The 18,154-nt window shown below is 32.9% G+C and overlaps 2 protein-coding genes across 4 annotated transcripts in view; both read right to left on the bottom strand.

Annotated features, from left to right (window-relative positions):
• The window catches only part of LOC127435782 (endoglin-like), a 64,125-nt gene extending 58,105 nt beyond the window's left edge, over positions 1–6,020 (bottom strand). For both annotated transcript variants that reach the window (XM_051689478.1, XM_051689488.1), the window contains exons 1-2: positions 5,921–6,020; positions 4,340–4,496 (exon numbers count right to left, since the gene is read on the bottom strand). In XM_051689478.1, the coding sequence (XP_051545438.1) occupies positions 4,340–4,397 (58 nt within the window). In that variant the 5' untranslated portion in view covers positions 4,398–4,496; positions 5,921–6,020. The remainder of the gene's footprint in view (positions 1–4,339; positions 4,497–5,920) is intronic.
• Positions 6,021–11,075: 5,055 nt separating this feature from the next.
• The window catches only part of LOC127436185 (adenylate kinase isoenzyme 1), a 34,038-nt gene continuing 26,959 nt past the window's right edge, over positions 11,076–18,154 (bottom strand). For both annotated transcript variants that reach the window (XM_051690190.1, XM_051690199.1), the window contains exons 3-7: positions 15,494–15,529; positions 15,140–15,303; positions 11,537–11,653; positions 11,244–11,435; positions 11,076–11,161 (exon numbers count right to left, since the gene is read on the bottom strand). In XM_051690190.1, coding sequence (XP_051546150.1) covers positions 11,093–11,161; positions 11,244–11,435; positions 11,537–11,653; positions 15,140–15,303; positions 15,494–15,529 — 578 coding nt within the window. In that variant the 3' untranslated portion in view covers positions 11,076–11,092. The remainder of the gene's footprint in view (positions 11,162–11,243; positions 11,436–11,536; positions 11,654–15,139; positions 15,304–15,493; positions 15,530–18,154) is intronic.

The raw sequence follows: 18,154 nt of genomic DNA, 5'->3' as shown, positions 1-18,154 counted from the left end.
CAGCCACAACATTAAAACCACCTGCCTAATATTGTGTAGGTCCACCTCGTGCCGCCAAAATAGTACCAACCCGCATGTCAGAATAGCATTCAGAGATGATATTCTTCTCACCACAATTGTACAGAGCGGTTATCTGAGTTACCGTAGACTTTGTTAGTTCGAACCAGTCTGGTCATTCTCTGTTGACCTCTCTCATCAACAAGATATTTCCATTCACAGAACTGCTGCTCACTGGATGTTTTTTTGTTTTTGTCACCTTTCGGAGTAAATTTTAGAGACTGTTGTGTGTGAAAATCCCAGGAGATCAACAGTTACAGAAATCTGGCTCCAACAATCATCCATGCAATTATCTAATCAGCTAATCATGTGGCATAAAATCATGCAAATATGGGTCAGGAGCTTCAGTTAATGTTCACATCAACCATCAGAATGGGGAAAAAATGTGATCTCAGTGATTTTGACTGTGGCATGATTGTTGGTGCCAGACGGGCTGGTTTGAGTATTTCTGGGATTTTCACACACAACAGTCTCTAGAATTTACTCCGAAAGGTGGCAAAAACAAAAAACATCCAGTGAGCAGCAGTTCTGTTGATGGAAATGTCTTGTTGATGAGAGAGGTCAACAGAGAATGTCCAGACTGGTTCAAACTGACAAAGTCTACAGTAACTCAGATAACCGCACTGTACAATTGTGGTGAGAAGAATATCATCTCTGAATGCTATTCTGAGTTGTGGGTTGGCGCTGTTTTGGCGGCACAAGGGGGACCTACACAATATTAGGCAGGTGGCTTTAATGTTGTGGCTGATCAGTGTATATATATATATATATATATATATATATATATATATATATATATATATATATATATATATATATATATATATATATATATATGCTTTTAACATCAACATGACAAGGAAAGTGACAACACATGTGAGTCAAGACAATACAGGAATTTAATGCATTCTCACTATAGGTTTATTTTTGCTGCATTGTGACAAATCATAAATTAGCACATTTTATGTTTTTGATTAATATAAGTATGAATAAGTGTATTTATTAAGCATATATAACATTTAAGTTAAAATGGTTCACTATTCATATTTTTATTACTGCATAACAATTATTTGTAATGCACTTGTAAATGATGTATTAGTCATTAATGAACCCCTTCATAATCCCTTAACAAAGGGAACATTAATGTAGAGTGTTACCAAAAAAGGATCATACAAAACGTGAAATGTTAAAAACATACACTTCTTTTCCATACAAAGATGTAGTGACCACATCTGCCAAAAACAATATTAATCTGCATCAAGAACTGCACATTACATATATTATTTGAGTTATATTACAATATTCCAGCAAATATTGACTGAAATTTCACTCTGTTCCTCACGCAAAGCCATTGTATGATTTCAGAATACTTGGAATATGGCGCACAAGTTAAATGTCCTACTTTTATCGTTTTTTTTTTTTTTTTTTTTTTTTGTCCTTTAGTAGTAGTCACTATGAATTAGCATTGTCTGGAAAGGAGGTTCTTCAGTAATTCTCCTTTTATGTTCCACAGAAGAAAAACAGCATAAGGTTTGGAACGGGTGGAGTAAATAGTAACATAATTTTCATTTTGGATTAACTATTACTGTAATTTTAAAAATAAGATGTAAAGGATTCTGAGGAGTTGAGAAAAGATTGTGCTGTTGCTTCTCTCAATGTATATATAAGACTATAAAATAAGACTACAGCAGATCTATTGAACTAATTTTAATGTCATGAGAAAATAATTGAAGACAAGAGTGTATAATGTTTCATTTGAATAACACTTTACACAACCCTTTAATAAACTACACAGAGTGAGAAATGTGTGGGTTTCACAGTTTCTTTGTTGTTTTGTCTGCATTCAACAAGATCTTGTTCACACATCACATCGGAGGACTTCCACACGAACTGAAACACCAATTTACCGCCTCTCAACTTTGCACAAAAAAAGAAAAGTGCTAACTGAACACCCATAAAGACTGAATTACAACTTAAAATATCTGGTAAACGGACTGCGAAGCTAAGCTTTCTTATCAAGTGAATCTGAAACAGAAATAGGACTAAACGAGCACATCTAACAGCAGCAAGAATGAGGGAAAAAAAAGAATGGAGTCAGAAGAGGAAAAAAACAGATTGTTAATTGTGAGATAGAAATCGGTCTCCATGCGGTCGCGTCACCGGGTCTCAATGCCACCCAGACTGGCGGGAGCGGCCGGCGACCCTGCAGCGCACGGAAGTGCCTCATTTAAACGCTACACGCCATATTTAACGTGGGAATTTTTTTCCTCTTACAATCCTTGAGTTTTATTTCACTGAGGAATTGTCTGTCTCTCTCTCTCTCTGTCTCTCTCATAAAGTCTTTGCTCATGTAATGGTGGTGTCTCTGCTGTGGTATCTAGTGCTTACATAACAAGCTCTTGGTGCCCGCTTCCTGAGGATGTCAAATCCACTGGGTTTGTGCAGAATATAGTCGCTAACAGCTGCAGTAGCACATTCTGACTATCTGCCCTGAATCTGCTAATGGCCTCTGTCTACCACTCTGAACACAGACAGACAGTCTAAAATAAATGTTATTGGGGTATTTGACATGACATTGCAAGCCGTTTCAGGAGTGTCCTGCAGTGTGACTATGCTATAATTCATCTAAAAGTACTTTTAACAACTTGTAACATTATTTACCTCCAAAACCATTCCAAACCCTGATATTTTTTTTTATTCTTTTTTTTTTTTTTTTTTTTTTTTTATCTGTTGTACACAAAAGTTATTTTCCTGTTAAAATCATGGTTTGGGGTTGGGTAAGGGGTTAAACTTAAGAACAATCATTCTAACATTGTTTGTCGGTTCGTTTAATTTTCTCAATGGGAGTAAAAGTCGTATGTTTTTGTACGGTCCAAATTTGGAAAAAGAAAACATCAGGGTTTGGGACGAGACGAGGGAAGTTTATGATTGGTTGGTCTAAAAGTCCAAAAGCAAATTCATACAACATGTTACAATTTCAACATCTTAACCTGTCATGAATCTGGGTTGGTTAATTTTTTGTATATTAAAGAGCAAAATTCAAAAATTCAGTTTTTCTTTTGGAGGGAGGCTATATAATATTATGCAATATTACTATATTTCATAATATTCCTTGTCCAAAATATTCAATAAATTATTCATTATGAGATCATTCTTCTATACGAAAATGTTTGTTTTTACCAGTATTTCTAGATAAAAACAAATACAGAATACCAAAATAATCTAAAATAATGTGTTAAGCACACCGAACGTTTTGAATGAGGTTATAAATGAGGTCATATTAATTGAGGGACTATGGATTTTTGTTGCATTTAAATTCATTTAAAAACAGAACAACAGGAATTATATATATATATATATATATATATATATTCATTCATTATATATATATATATATATATATATATATATATATATATATATATATATATATATATATATATATATATATATATATAGTGTGTGTGTGTGTGTGTGTGTCATCTACCTATTAAGAGTTTGAGAAACTGTTGAGCAGGGTCTACTTCACTGTAATCAAAGTTAAACTTATAGCAGATAAATTACATCTTGTGCATACAATCCTGAATCTTAGAAGTGTTTCTGTCAAAATATGGCCCATGCAATTGTCATTTTCATCATGTAGATCATTTTAAGAATGCAGTCTGAATAAATCAGATTATTGCACAGATATCAGATTCAATGTCATTCTTTCAAAAGTGTCATGTCATTCCACTTGTGTAACACTTCAATTACAAATGCAGTTATTCAGCCAGTCTGATTATTCTCCAGATCATCTCCTGTGTTCATTCTCAGGCATCAATTCAACAGTGACACCTGCACCAAAATACAACACTTGCAACATTTATAATTCAGCTTTAAGGACACCAGCAGCACACTCGGCCCAATCCAAACACTCTACTCATTTCACCTGTCCTTCTGTTAAAAGCTTTATATAATGGCGAATATATAGACGGCCACTAAAAGACAACACCATTCATAACATACATATATATATATATATATATATATATATATATATATATATATATATATATATATATATATATATATATATATATATGAATATATTTGCTGATATAGGAAAACCTGAATGGGCTCCTAATACATTACTCAGATTGCATATGCACATTTGCACTACACTGTGGAAACAGAAAAACGTGTTTCAAAAATGGACATTATTTTATTTGTGTGCCAGTACTACACGTCCATGTGTTGGCCTGCATCAGATAATCATATGCATGTTCTCTGAATGAGTTCTTACCTGCAGCTGAAGCTCTAAGGCACATCAGTAAAGCCAACAGTGTCCCGATGATCTTCATGTTTGGTGTCAATGTCTCTAATGATGAATTCAGCTCAACACAGTATTAATAGTGTTTGATGTTTCAGGGGAGTGACCACAATATTCCACGCAACACTTCCTGTAAGAGAAATCAGCATTAGATTCATGACAGTACAAATAGATCATTCTGTACTCTCTGTAAAACAATATAATGCTACAGTACATCTACACATGTATATAATAAATATACTGACAGACAGACAGACAGACAGACAGATAGATAGATAGATAGATAGATAGATAGATAGATAGATAGAAAAGAAAGACTGATGACAGACAGACAGACAGATAGATAGATAGATAGATAGATAGATAGATAGATAGATAGATAGAAAAGAAAGACTGATGACAGACAGACAGACAGACAGACATATAGACAGACAGACAGACAGACAGACATATAGACAGACAGACAGACAGACAGACAGACAGATAGATAGATAGATAGATAGATAGATAGATAGATAGATAGATAGATAGATAGATAGATAGTTAGAAAAGAAAGACTGATGACAGACAGACAGACAGACATATAGATAGACAGAAAGACAGACAGACAGCCAGATAGACAGATAGATAGATAGATAGATAGAAAAGACTGGTGACAGACAGACAGACAGACAGACAGACATATAGATAGACAGACAGACAGACAGACATATAGACAGATAGATAGATAGATAGATAGATAGATAGATAGATAGATAGATAGATAGAAAAGACTGATGACAGACAGACAGACAGACATATAGATAGACAGACAGACAGACAGACAGCCAGATAGACAGATAGATAGAAAGAAAAGAAAGACTGATGACAGACAGACAGACAGACAGACAGACAGATAGATAGTGAATTCAAAACATGTGGTTAACATTAGTTAATGTATCATGAACAAACAACGAACAATATATATTTTACAGCATTTATTAATCTTTGTTAATGTTAGATAATAAAAATACAATTGTTCATTGTTAGTTCATAGTGCATTAACTAATGTTAACTAATACAACTTTTGAGGTAATTAACATGATCTAAGATTAAAAAAAAGTTTAATAAGTATTGTGCATTGTTAGTTTATGTTAACTAATGTTGTTAAGTAATGGTAACATATGAAACTTTATTGTAAAGTGTTCCCATCATGTTCTTCATATTGATTATATCGCGCACCGGGAATAAAATGAACATGAACCGGTCTGTCCCACATCCAAACGGCGAAAAACACAGGACAGCTGTTTCCCCATCTAACCACTAAAAACAAGAGTCTCGAATATTTCTGAGATTTATTCAAAACTGCACGACCGAACTTAAATGCATTCAGTTTAAAGTTGATAACAGTTACAAAACCCTTTATTTACAGCGAGAAAAAAAAAAAAAAACAGAATGTACAGATAATATGAAATTAATAAGCACTAATATAGAGAATATTACTGACCGCTGATCCTGAAAATGAGCACCTTTATGATCAGAGACAAATCAAAGAAATGTTTGAAAGAGTTTTACCTCGCTCGCGCGGAACACTTAAAACATGTGAAGTTGAGCAGTAGTCCAGTAATCCAGCGGTCAGTGAGACATTTAGTGGTCAGTTGAACGAAACTTTGTCCAGTTGATCCGCACTGACCGCCTCTCATTAACATATGACCCTCCCACAGCTCATGTTTATTTATCACATGCCCTGCAGTACTGCACAGGGTACTCTGCATAATTCAAATTGAATAACACTAGAAGACGTTTAAAATAGAATACATAATAATAAATCGATCTAGAAACATATCACAAAACAAAAATCTAAATACATGTAATAATAATAATAATAATAATAATAATAATAATAAAAGAAGATCTGGAGAACTGTGCATTAATTTAATTCACAGCTGCACAGTATTGAAGCCAGAGACCTAATGAGAGATCTATACCTACACGACACTTTTGGGCATTATATGCTCGGTGTGAGCTATAATGACATATGGATTCACATGTGTGGAGTCAGTGGGTGGGATTCATTATCTGAAGTTTGAAACTAATTCATTTACTGATGAAGATGATGAAGAAGAGGAGAGCACATACACATTACTCATCATTACTAAAGGCCTACAGTATGAGTCACTTGTGACAGCGCCCCCTTCAGGTTTAGCAGCACATTTCATGTCAACACAAGTCATTTTCTCTTTGAGAGCTTTGATCTTTTCATTGATCAGTGAAATGAATGTGGAAAAAAACAGTAAAAATGCACGTGGCTAAACATTTATTTATTGTACAGTCTATGAGATAAATAACTGTACAACTAATAAGAACATTGTATCTATCTATCTATCTATCTATCTATCTATCTGTCTGTCTGTCTGTCTGTCTGTCTGTCTGTCTATCTATATGTCTGTCTGTCTGTCTGTCTGTCTATCATAAGTCTTTCTTTTCTATCTATCATCAGTCTTTCTTTTCTATCTATCTATCTATCTATCTATCTATCTATCTATCTATCTATCTATCTATCTGTCTGTCTGTCTGTCTGTCTATCATCAGTCTTTCTTTTCTATCTATCTATCTATCTATCTATCTATCTATCTATCTATCATCAGTCTTTTCTTTCTATCTATCTATCTATCTATCTATCTATCTATCTATCTATCTATCTATCTATCTATCATCAGTCTTTCTTTTCTATCTATCTATCTATCTATCTATCTATCTATCTATCTATCTATCATCAGTCTTTTCTATCTATCTATCTATCTATCTATCTATCTATCTATCTATCATCAGTCTTTCTTTTCTATCTATCTATCTATCTATCTATCTATCTATCTATCATCAGTCTTTTCTATCTATCTATCTATCTATCTATCTATCTATCTATCTATCTATCTATCATCAGTCTTTCTTTTCTATCTATCATCAGTCTTTCTTTTCTATCTATCTATCTATCTATCTATCTATCTATCTATCTATCTATCTATCTATCTATCTATCTATCTATCTATCATCAGTCTTTCTTTTCTATCTATCTATCTATCTATCTATCTATCTATCTATCTATCTATCTATCATCAGTCTTTTCTATCTATCTATCTATCTATCTATCTATCTATCTATCTATCTATCTATCTGTCTGTCTATCTATCTATCTATCTATCATCAGTCTTTCTTTTCTATCTATCATCAGTCTTTCTTTTCTATCTATCTAACTATCTATCTATCTATCTATCTATCTACTATCTATCTATCTGTCTGTCTGTCTGTCTGTCTGTTGATCTATCTAAAATAAATCTAAAATTATTTGTATTTTTGTAAAGAATTTTCATAGTTTATTATTAAAAGTCTGGGTCTAGAATAAATAAATTACAATAAATAAGTAGAAATAAAAAGTGTATATACATTTTATTTCTACTTATTTATTGTAATTGATTCATTATATTATGTGTGTCGAGTAGAGTTTTTTTTTCCCCATCAAAATGAACAGATTTAATTTTTTTCTTTCTTTTTGCTATATGAGGATCTTATTAAAGCTCAATTACAAACTTCTTACCAGGCCTTCATCCTTTATTTTTGGTAATTTTCAAATACCTTTTATTTATAGATTTTACTGTTTTTGTCTTGTAAAATTTTGAAAATGAACTATGAGACAAAACAAGAAAATCAAGGGAAATATCACCTGTGAGCCGAAAATTGTCCATCATTTCCAATCAAGCTGTAACTTTGCCAAATTATGTAAAAAGTGTAAAAATATTATATGTGTTTTTGTATTGTTGTTTTACTTTAACTCAACTTTGATTTTGATCTGTTAGACCTTTTTTTACCATCATATTTCATTTTCATAAAACTTTTGAAGGGAAATGTAAAGCCTTTTTGTATATGGGATATGTAAGGAGGGGTCATACAGTCACCAAGCATTTAGAAGTAACAATCAATAATGTTGTTAAAAGATTTGATTTAGTAGTCTATAAAGCAGCTTGTGATGTGCATGGACAAACAGCATGAAGCAGTGTTCTGCACGTAGTGTACACACACACATCAATGACAGGAAACAGTCTTGTGTCTGTCTCAATGTGGGTTCAGCATGTCGCCGCTTGTTTCCACGGCATCAGCAAACAACACATTGAACAAAGGGAAAGTGTTGGTGCGGAGCTCCTAGATTTCCTCATGACCCTCTGAGGATGTTCTCAAGGAATTCACTACTTGTGTATACATACACACACAAAAACCACACTGTGAAACAAGCAATTACATTTGATCAAGCTTACAGGGATTTTGAATCACATTTGCAAAGAAATGTGAATTACTTTGAATACTATATAAAAACATCAGAGCTCATCTTTTTACTTATGTTTGTTGATTGTTACCATTATTGAGGTTTGTGTATTGAATGTTGAGGTCAGTGTGTGTCTCAAATACTGTATTTGAAATCTTTGCTTTGTGAGGTGTTCTCTTCATCAGATGCCAAGACTGCAAAGTTAACTTCAGGAAAACAGTGTAAGAGTAAAAAGGATGCCAAATCAACACTTTCTACATCGCATATGAATTATTTGCTGAATACAAAATTTGGGTAGCACTTTACATTTCTGTTGCCTTTGTAAAGGGTTTTATAAAGCAGCTTATTAGTTACTAATAATTAATTTACAAATGCATTATAAATCTTTGATATGCAGTTATAAAAACATGAAAAAAAGGGTGACTTTCAAGCAATTCTTGGCAAATAGTAAACATTTTTAATTCCATGTAATAAATGAAATAAATTTTGTTAATCAAAAACATAAAAACTCTAATTTATGATTTGTCACAATGTAGCAAAAAAGAATATTATAGTGAGATGAAAGGAGGAATTAAGTGTGTGTTTCTATTCATGACTGTAATGTCTTGACTCACTTGTGTCGTCACTTTCATTGTCACGTTGATGTCAAAAGAATGGTGTTACTCCGAGTGCTGTCCCAACTTAATTAGTTCTAGTTACCTAAAGCCCTCTGCAAAAACACTTTTCAGCTCTTCATGCTCATTCACAGCAGATATCATATAATAAAGCCTGATGACCATTAAACCATACTCAACTTTATGTAAATAGGTTACTAATATTGGCAATGTGTTAATAAATGCTTCATATGTGTCCAGTTTACATATATGTAACTAATGTTGATTAGGTGTTATTAAGCATTTATAACATGTGAGTTAAAATGGCTCACTATTTGGCACGTATTGCATGACATTCGCCCTTTTATTTGTGTTGTTTTAACCAAATTTCAATTATATGTAATGCATCTGTAAATGAATTATTAGTCATTAATGTTCCTATTCATAAACACTTAACAAAGGAAACATTCATGCAAAGTGTTACCCAAATAATTTTTAGCTTTAGTTGCCTTAACCAGGATTCATTGGCTGAATTAGACATTTTGTATTTAGTAAACAAAATCAAAACAGATACACAAAATAGTGTCACTGGCGACCATTGTTGAGAGCACTGGAAAATATCAATGTATCATGTTGCTTTAATTTGTTTTCACCTTCTCTCAACAATTCCTTTTTAAGGTTTACTGAAAGCGATATTATAAGATGCACAGAAGACATTTGTATTCACAGTGGTGAAGAAAAGATCAACTAATGTGAGTGTATTTTGATAGCTCTGTTTCTTTGCCTATCATTGGCCATTAATCTGCTGTTTAGCAGCATTACTTCTTAACAAGCTGCATTCGAGTACACCTGAACCCTCCACACATACACACTCATGAACTAATCAACACAACTTCCTCCCTGAATGTTTGAGATTCTCTGGGTTCCTCTATTTTTCCATTGCGTCTCAGGTAACCATTGTGAGGATATGACATTCCACACATAAGCCGCGTGTTGTTCTGAAAACGCATACAGACGTTTGTTCAAACAGACACATCCTCCTGTTTCCCTCTTCCTCCTCACAGCAAACGAACGCTCCTCAGAGGAAAACCCGGATACCTGTGGAGAAGTGTTTTCTAGCTCACAGGAAGTGTGTGTGTGTGTGTGTGTGTGTGAAGTGTGAAGGAACCTGCAATGATTTCAGCAGCCGTTGGCTCGTGTCTCCATTCTGGTGTCTAGAGTTTCGAGGTCTGGAGGTAAACAGTTGGATCCTGTGCTTTCACAATGGTTGCATACGGTTTGAGTCTGTGGCAACCAGATGTGGTGAAAATATGAAGTGTTTTTGTACAGTAGCAGGAAAAGATTTATTATTAAAATGGTAAAGTGTTCCTGAAAGCACTCAGTATTGTGAATCAAGGTACAAGAACATTTTGGACACCCTGGGTCTCATCATTATAATCTTGGCAGGATTTCTATGAACACTTTGTCCAATAGAGTGCAGTAGTGTTTATAAAGGTGATTCATATAAACTTTAGAGGCGACAGAATGAAAATCTGTTGCAGAACAATACAGAAACCAAACTCATGAATCTTTCCATCATTTGGGGGGAATTGTATGGTAAACTGAGCACCACTGTACACCCCATTCACTTTGAAGTGTACACATGTGAGTTAGGATTTTGATCAAGTCTGTACAATAAGAGTGTGTTGGCTTTGTCAAAGCCAGCGTAATAAAAGGACATATAGCGTTCAGTGTGATGATGAGATTGTTGCTTCTAAACAGGTTCAATGAGTATATACTGTATGTGACTGAAAGTGAAGGAAAGACCAAAACAAGACTGTGTTGTCACATGTTTTTTTACTTAAGTTCATCAATCGCTTTTTCAACAATTGCAAATACCTCATCCACTGGCAGTTCAGAGTTTATCTACAACAGAAGAAAGAATTCAATTAAAAGAAAGAACTGTTCAAACTAACATTATGATAACAGGCTGTATTTGCTCACTGACCTTTCTAACGATGCCACGCTGTTCGTAGAAAGCGATGACGGGCTCGGTGGCTTTATAATACAGATCCAGACGTTTCTTAATGGTCTCCTCGTTGTCATCAGCGCGGCCGCTGGTCTCACCACGCTTCATGAGTCTCTTCACCATCGTTTCAGATTTAGCATCAATGTATAGCAACAGAGCTGGAGCTCCAATCTAACACACAGGGACATGTCATACGGCCTTTAGTGGATCTTGAATTTCGGAAAGTTTACTCAAACTCTCTGTGATTTACTGTAGGTACTTTGTTCTTCTACCTTCTTCTCAAACTCCTCGCCCTGTTTGACTTCACGTGGGTATCCGTCGATGAGGTAACCCTTAGAGACATCAGCTTTGGCAATCATAGCGTCTTTGATCATATCAAGAACTGTGTCCTGAACAGACAACAATACTATTAGAACAAACTCTCCACAACACTGATGAAACTGGTTTGATCCTCAATGTGTCCTTGTGAATTTTCTCAGCACATTTTAAAGGAATTCTTCAGGTTCAATGGGAGTTAACTGGTACTTACATCATCTGAAACATACTGTTAAAGGGATAGTTGACCCAAAAATGAAAATTCTCTCATCAATTACTCATCCTCATGCCATCCCAGCTGTGTATGACTTTCTTTCTTCTGAAGAACACAAATGAAGATTTTTAGAAGAATATTTCAGCTCTGTAGGTCCATACAATGCAAGTGAATGGTGACCAGAACTTTAAAGCTCCAAAAAGCACATAAATGGAACATAAAAGTATTATCTAAATCTCCACTTTCAGATGTGAAAGTGAAAGTGGAGATTTATAGTAAAAAAGGACTTAAATGTTTATCTGTTTCTCACCCACATCTATCATATCACTTCTGAAGACATGGATTAAACCACTGGAGTCTTATGGATTACTTCTATGTTTCCTTTATGTGATTTTTGGAGCTTCAAAGTTCTGAACACAATTCACTTGCATTGTATGGAACTACAGAGCTGAAATATTCTTCTAAAAATATTTGTTTGTGTTCTGCAGAAGAAAGAAATTCATACACATCTGAGATGGCATGAGGGTGAGTAAATGATGAGAGAATTTAAATTTTTAGGTGAACCAACCCTTTTTAATTACCAAAGGGATACATTCTGACGGATCAGCAGGTTAAAACAAGTAATTTTTCAGGAATGCTCTAACAATGGAAGTCTATTGGGCAAGTGTACCTGAAGGTTTAAAAGCAGAAATGTGAAGCTCATATTGTATTGTGTCAATTCTTCTATATGTGAAAAAAACAAAAAAAAACAAAAAAAAATATTATTTGAACTGTAAATGGTCTAAATTGTTCTTATTAGCTTTTCTAGGTGGATTAACTTCTAGTTTACTGACATAATTCCTGTGGATGCAGTTTGATCCATATGGGTGATTCACGCGAAAGCTGTCAAGAATATATATACACACTACTGGTCAAAAGTTTTGAAACACGACTGAAATGTTTCTCATGATCTTAAAAATCTTTTGATCTGAAGGCGTATGCTTAAATGTTTGAAATTAGTTTTGTAGACAAAAATATAATTGTGCCACCATATTAATTTATTTCATTACAAAACTACAATTTTATTAAAAAAAAAAATAAAAAAATAAAAAAATTTTTTGAAATTGATGACTTGGACCAAATAATAAAGAAAAGCAGCCAATGAGTGCCTAACATAGATGGGAACTCCTTCAATACTGTTTAAAAAGCATCCCAGGGTGATACCTCAAGAAGTTGGTTGAGAAAATGTCAAGAGTACATGTCAAAAGGTGACTACTTTGAAGATGCTAAAATATAACACAGTTTTGATTTATTTTGGATTTTCTTTAGTCACAACATAATTCCTATAGTTCCATTTATGTTATTCCATAGTTTTGATGATTTTACTATTATTCTAAAATGTGAAAAAAAAAAAATTATAATAAAGAATGAGTAAGTGTTTAAAAACTATTGACCGATAGTGTGTATATATATATATATATATATATATATATATATATATATATATATATATATATATATATATATATATTTTTTTTTTTTTTTTTTTTTTTTTCCAGGGTTGAGGAGTAATGGAATACATGTAACGGGAATACGTATTTAAATTACAAAATATAAGTAACTGTATTCCACTACAGTTACAGTTTAAATCACTGGTAATTAGCATACAGTTACATTCAAAAAGTATTTTGATTACTGAAGAGATTACTTTGCATTTTATTGTCATTTGTTTCATTTAATATTTAGTCCTTTCAGATGGAAAACATTTATACATATAAATGATGCGATCCAAAGTGCATTTGAACAGCGGTGAAACACTTTCTTATGATGTGTTACATTCATACAAGCAGACAGAGAAGTAAGTTTGAAGTAAGTTTGGAGCAGAAGAAATAGAAATAAACCTTGTGTAAACTGTCAGCTTTATGCTAAGATAAAATGCTATTTCTAGCAATTTTACATGCACATGTTACCAGGCACGATCATATTTTTTTTATCAAGAAAATTCATGTTGGATCATAATTTATTTTTTTCTAGTAAGATCTAGTAAGTTAGGGCAAAAATCTTATTCTTGATAATAATTTTTGTATTTTTGTATCTACAAATCCTTAAAACAAGATCAATTTGATTTATCTTGTTTTAGAAACAACACTGCATAAGATATTTCAGTTTTTCAGAGAATGTATTTTTAACATGTGTATTTTGTCTTACTGTACTGGCAGAGTTTTTATAGTCAAAACAAGTGAAAAAATCTACCAGTGCTGAAGAAGTAATCCAAAGTATTTAGAATACGTTACTGACCTTGAGTAATCTAACGGAATATGTTACAAATTACATTTTACAGCATGTATTCTGTAATCTGTAGTGGAAAACATTTCAAAAGTAACCCTCCCAACCCTGAGTATATACTGTATATAGTATATTACGTAAAGAAAATTAGGACCATTAAGATTTTTGCATTTTTACATTATTTTCTGGACCAGCACACAACCAGTCTTTTTTTTTTTTTTTTTTTTTTTTTTTTACTGTATTACATGCTGTTATACAATTATTATTATTTTTTATTAAAATCAATGAAACTGAAAGGCAGTACCAAGAAAGTACTGTTATGATGAATATATATATTACAATTATTATTATTATTATTATTATTCAGATTGGGGTAATGAGAATTGTGGGGTAAAATGTGCTAAATTTTCATGGGGAAAACAAATTGGCACAATGTAAACAATCTTAACGGCACTACAAATAGGCTTCATTTTCAATATTAAAAAAATAATTTCTATTTTGTTTCTTTTGACTTTGGAGTAAAATAGGACATTTACTTGACAGGTTTCGTGAGAATCACCCACATGGAGCAAACTGCATCCACAGAAACTATGTCAGTAAACACATAACTAGAATTTGATCCACCTAGAAAGGCTGCTAAACACAATTTAGACCATTTACAGTTCAAATAATACAGTTTTCATATAGAATTACCTGCTTTAAATGGTCATGTCAAGACAAGATTAGTAAGTAATTTTTTTTTCATACTAGCCTCATTTTCCTGTGCATAATATTTTAATGTGAAGTGTGCAACTCTTTACATTGTAGAATACTTGCTTCATTCCTATTGTGGTTATACTGTGAAACAATGTGTATTTTGACGTTTATTCCAGTGCAATGTCAAGCTAGCCCCATAGACTTCCACTGTAAGTACATTACTGTAAATGTAATTTAACGTAGTTTTACAAACTTTGTAAAAAGTTTTGTCAGAGCTGACTTTTCTCCATTTTCTACAAAACTCTTATTTTCAATGTCTGTTGCTACTGAATCCCAAGGTGCTACACAGAATACAGAAGCGAAGTGAAGGTTGTTTTGTACTGACCAGAGGTACGAGTTCACCCTTCTGCATGATGGCCTGCAGCTGTTTGCCCCTGTCTGACCCGGACGCGACCTCCGCACGGAGCAGGTCACCTGATGACAGGTGAGTGTAGCCATACTTCGCCACGATCTTCTCACACTGAGTGCCCTTGCCGGAGCCGGGGCCGCCTGGCACCACAGACATATAATACTGCTTTAATCTGAATTCACCAAGCTGTATTCATCATTTTTAATCACATTTTAGCTTTTTTTAAATATACAAATATCCGATATACGTGCACTTAAATAAAGCAATATTGCCCATGACCAAAACAGTGAAATCATAAGTCATATTCAAATAATAACAGCATGAACTTACCCACAACAAAGACAATCTTAGCATCCTTAAGTTTATCTGTGGCACAGTGAAACCATTCAAATGAGTAAAATGTGAATAAACAGAGAGTAGAAGTTGGAAATACAGTATGTGTTTCTGTACAGATGAGAACTCTGTGGTCAGTTGTGAGTATCAGTCAGTGTGATTCTCTCCAGATATTTTACCCTGTGTATTCCCAGCAGACGCTGCTGATCGACTAAACAGAAGCCCATTTCTGCACAGACACTACCACACTGGGCTGTTTTTGTCAGTTAGAGCTTAATGATTGAGTCTCCATGGCAACTGTTGCCAACATCTTACAATGGCTGATAAAAGAGCTTCTTTAAATCCTGAACTGTGTGTAAACCCAATGTCAACATGACGATTTGGGCCACAAATAACAGTATGTGATAAAGAAAAGTTCCCTCGCTACTTTTGCTCTATTTCAGGAGAATTTACTGTAATGTTACTGCAATAAATGTTTGCAAGTCATAAACAAATTACCGGTAACACTTTAAAATAAGGTTACATTTGTTAACATTAGTTAACGACATCAGTTAACATGAACAATAATTTTACACTACTTATTAATCTTTGTTAATGTGAATTACATCATATACTAATGCATTTTTTGATTATGAGTTATGTGCTAACATTAGTTAATAAATTATGAACTAACTTGAACTCACAAGAGGTAACACTTTATTTTGCAGTGTCCATGTTACACATGTAACTATTAATAATTACTATAGTAATAACAATAACAATATGTAAGGACAAGAATACTTAAAATAACTTAAAATAGTTACACATTACATGTAGTTCAGTGATATTACACAGTAATTACCTATGTAAATACACAGTATGAACACTGTTAAATAAAGTGTGACTCAATGAACAATTATATTTTTAAAAATGAGCATTAACTAAGATTAATAAACCTTTAAAAAAATATAATTGTTCATTGTTAGTTTGTGATACCTAATGCATTTATTAATGTTAACAAAAGTAACCTTATTATAAAGTGCTTCCAATGTATGGAAGTTCAGGAGTGCCAATTAAACAAATAAATCAATCAATCTATTAATTTGAAAATAAAAATGTGAATAAATAAATACATTTATAAATGGACAAATAAATAGACATTTAAATTGATGTAATTCATGTTTTAAAATGTATTTATATTTAACAATAAAATTGTGCATTTATAAATCATGTGTTTAAAATTCCATTAAATGTAACAATTAAATTGCACACATTTTTAAATGCACCTTTTAAATTGCATTTAAAAAAAGCAGTGGCAAATGCTTTTCTTCATCCATTTGCCAATTAAATACATGATTTATTAATGGACAATTTTATTGCTAAATATAATAACATTTTTTAACATTAATTAAATAAATAAATGCATCTATTTTATTGTTACATTTAATTGCAATTTAATTAAATACATAATTTATTAATGGACAATTGCATTGCTAAATATAATTACATTTTAAAACATGAATTAAATTAACACATTTAAATGTGTCTATTTTATTGTTACATTTAATTGCACTTTAAATATGAATTAAATATATCATTTCTAATTGGACAATTTTATTGCTAAATATAATTACATGTTTAAGCATGAATTAAATTAACATTTAAATGTTTCTATTTACTTGTCCACTTATAAACTGGTATATTTATTTGGTTATTATTTTCAAATTAATAGATTGCCCATTTATTTCTTCATTCTTTTTTAATTGGCACTCCAGGGCTTCCATACCAATGTACCTTAACTAGTTTTGGAAAAAGCCTATTTAAAATCCAAGAGGAGCATTTGTTTTAATTTTTTCTTGGGTTGTATATGCCTACAGAGTTTTAAAATGTAAAAAACAGAAAATGTATCGAACGATGCTGAAAAAAGTCAGAATATCAGCGGATTTATCGGCAACTGTGATATATCGGTCAACCACTAGTCTATAGGGTACAACGGTGCTAAAGGCACCCCTTAAGGAAATATAGATTTTTTCATGGTCACAAAATGTTTCAAGGCCAAAACAGTTTATTTATTTTTATTAAATGTTGATAGAGCAACATAATTTGTGTGAAAATAAATAATAACGGAAGGCTGTTTTGATTAAAATTCAGTTTTTAAAAAAGGTGGTGAGGGAGACTTTTACCCCTCACTTGGGGTAAAAGGCCCCTAGGGGGTTTATAGTGATATTGCGTAGATACCGGGCCAATAGTTGTAGGGCACAATTTGTCAACTAATGCAAATAATTTTGAGACAGCAAGATGCTTTATTCTTAACACATTAAGATGATGCTTATTCAAAATAACCAATTCAGAAAAAAGTCAACCATTTCCTGTTAATTTCGAACACATTTGACATTTTATTACATCTCAAGAATTCTCTAAACAAACTAATCTCTATTATGATTGGATATGAGCCCACTTTGAACATTCTTCGGAACACTTTAATAAAGCAGTGTGTTTAATAGGGGCCTTTAACCCCTGCAACAGGGGGGCTTTTTACCCCAAATACTATCCTTTCACTTATTGGACAGTGTAGAGCCGAGGAGGGCGGGGCCGGGCTGGAATGAGACACACCCGGTCCCCAATCAGCCTGATGGGGTGCGCGAGGGATAAAGGCGGCCGGGGACAACAGTTCGAGAG

The sequence above is a fragment of the Myxocyprinus asiaticus genome, chromosome 4, assembly GCF_019703515.2.
Source record: "Myxocyprinus asiaticus isolate MX2 ecotype Aquarium Trade chromosome 4, UBuf_Myxa_2, whole genome shotgun sequence".
In the NCBI taxonomy this organism is placed as follows: Eukaryota; Metazoa; Chordata; class Actinopteri; order Cypriniformes; family Catostomidae; genus Myxocyprinus; species Myxocyprinus asiaticus.
Note: the sequence above shows the minus strand (reverse complement) of the source record. Positions and strands in the feature narration are given on the sequence as shown.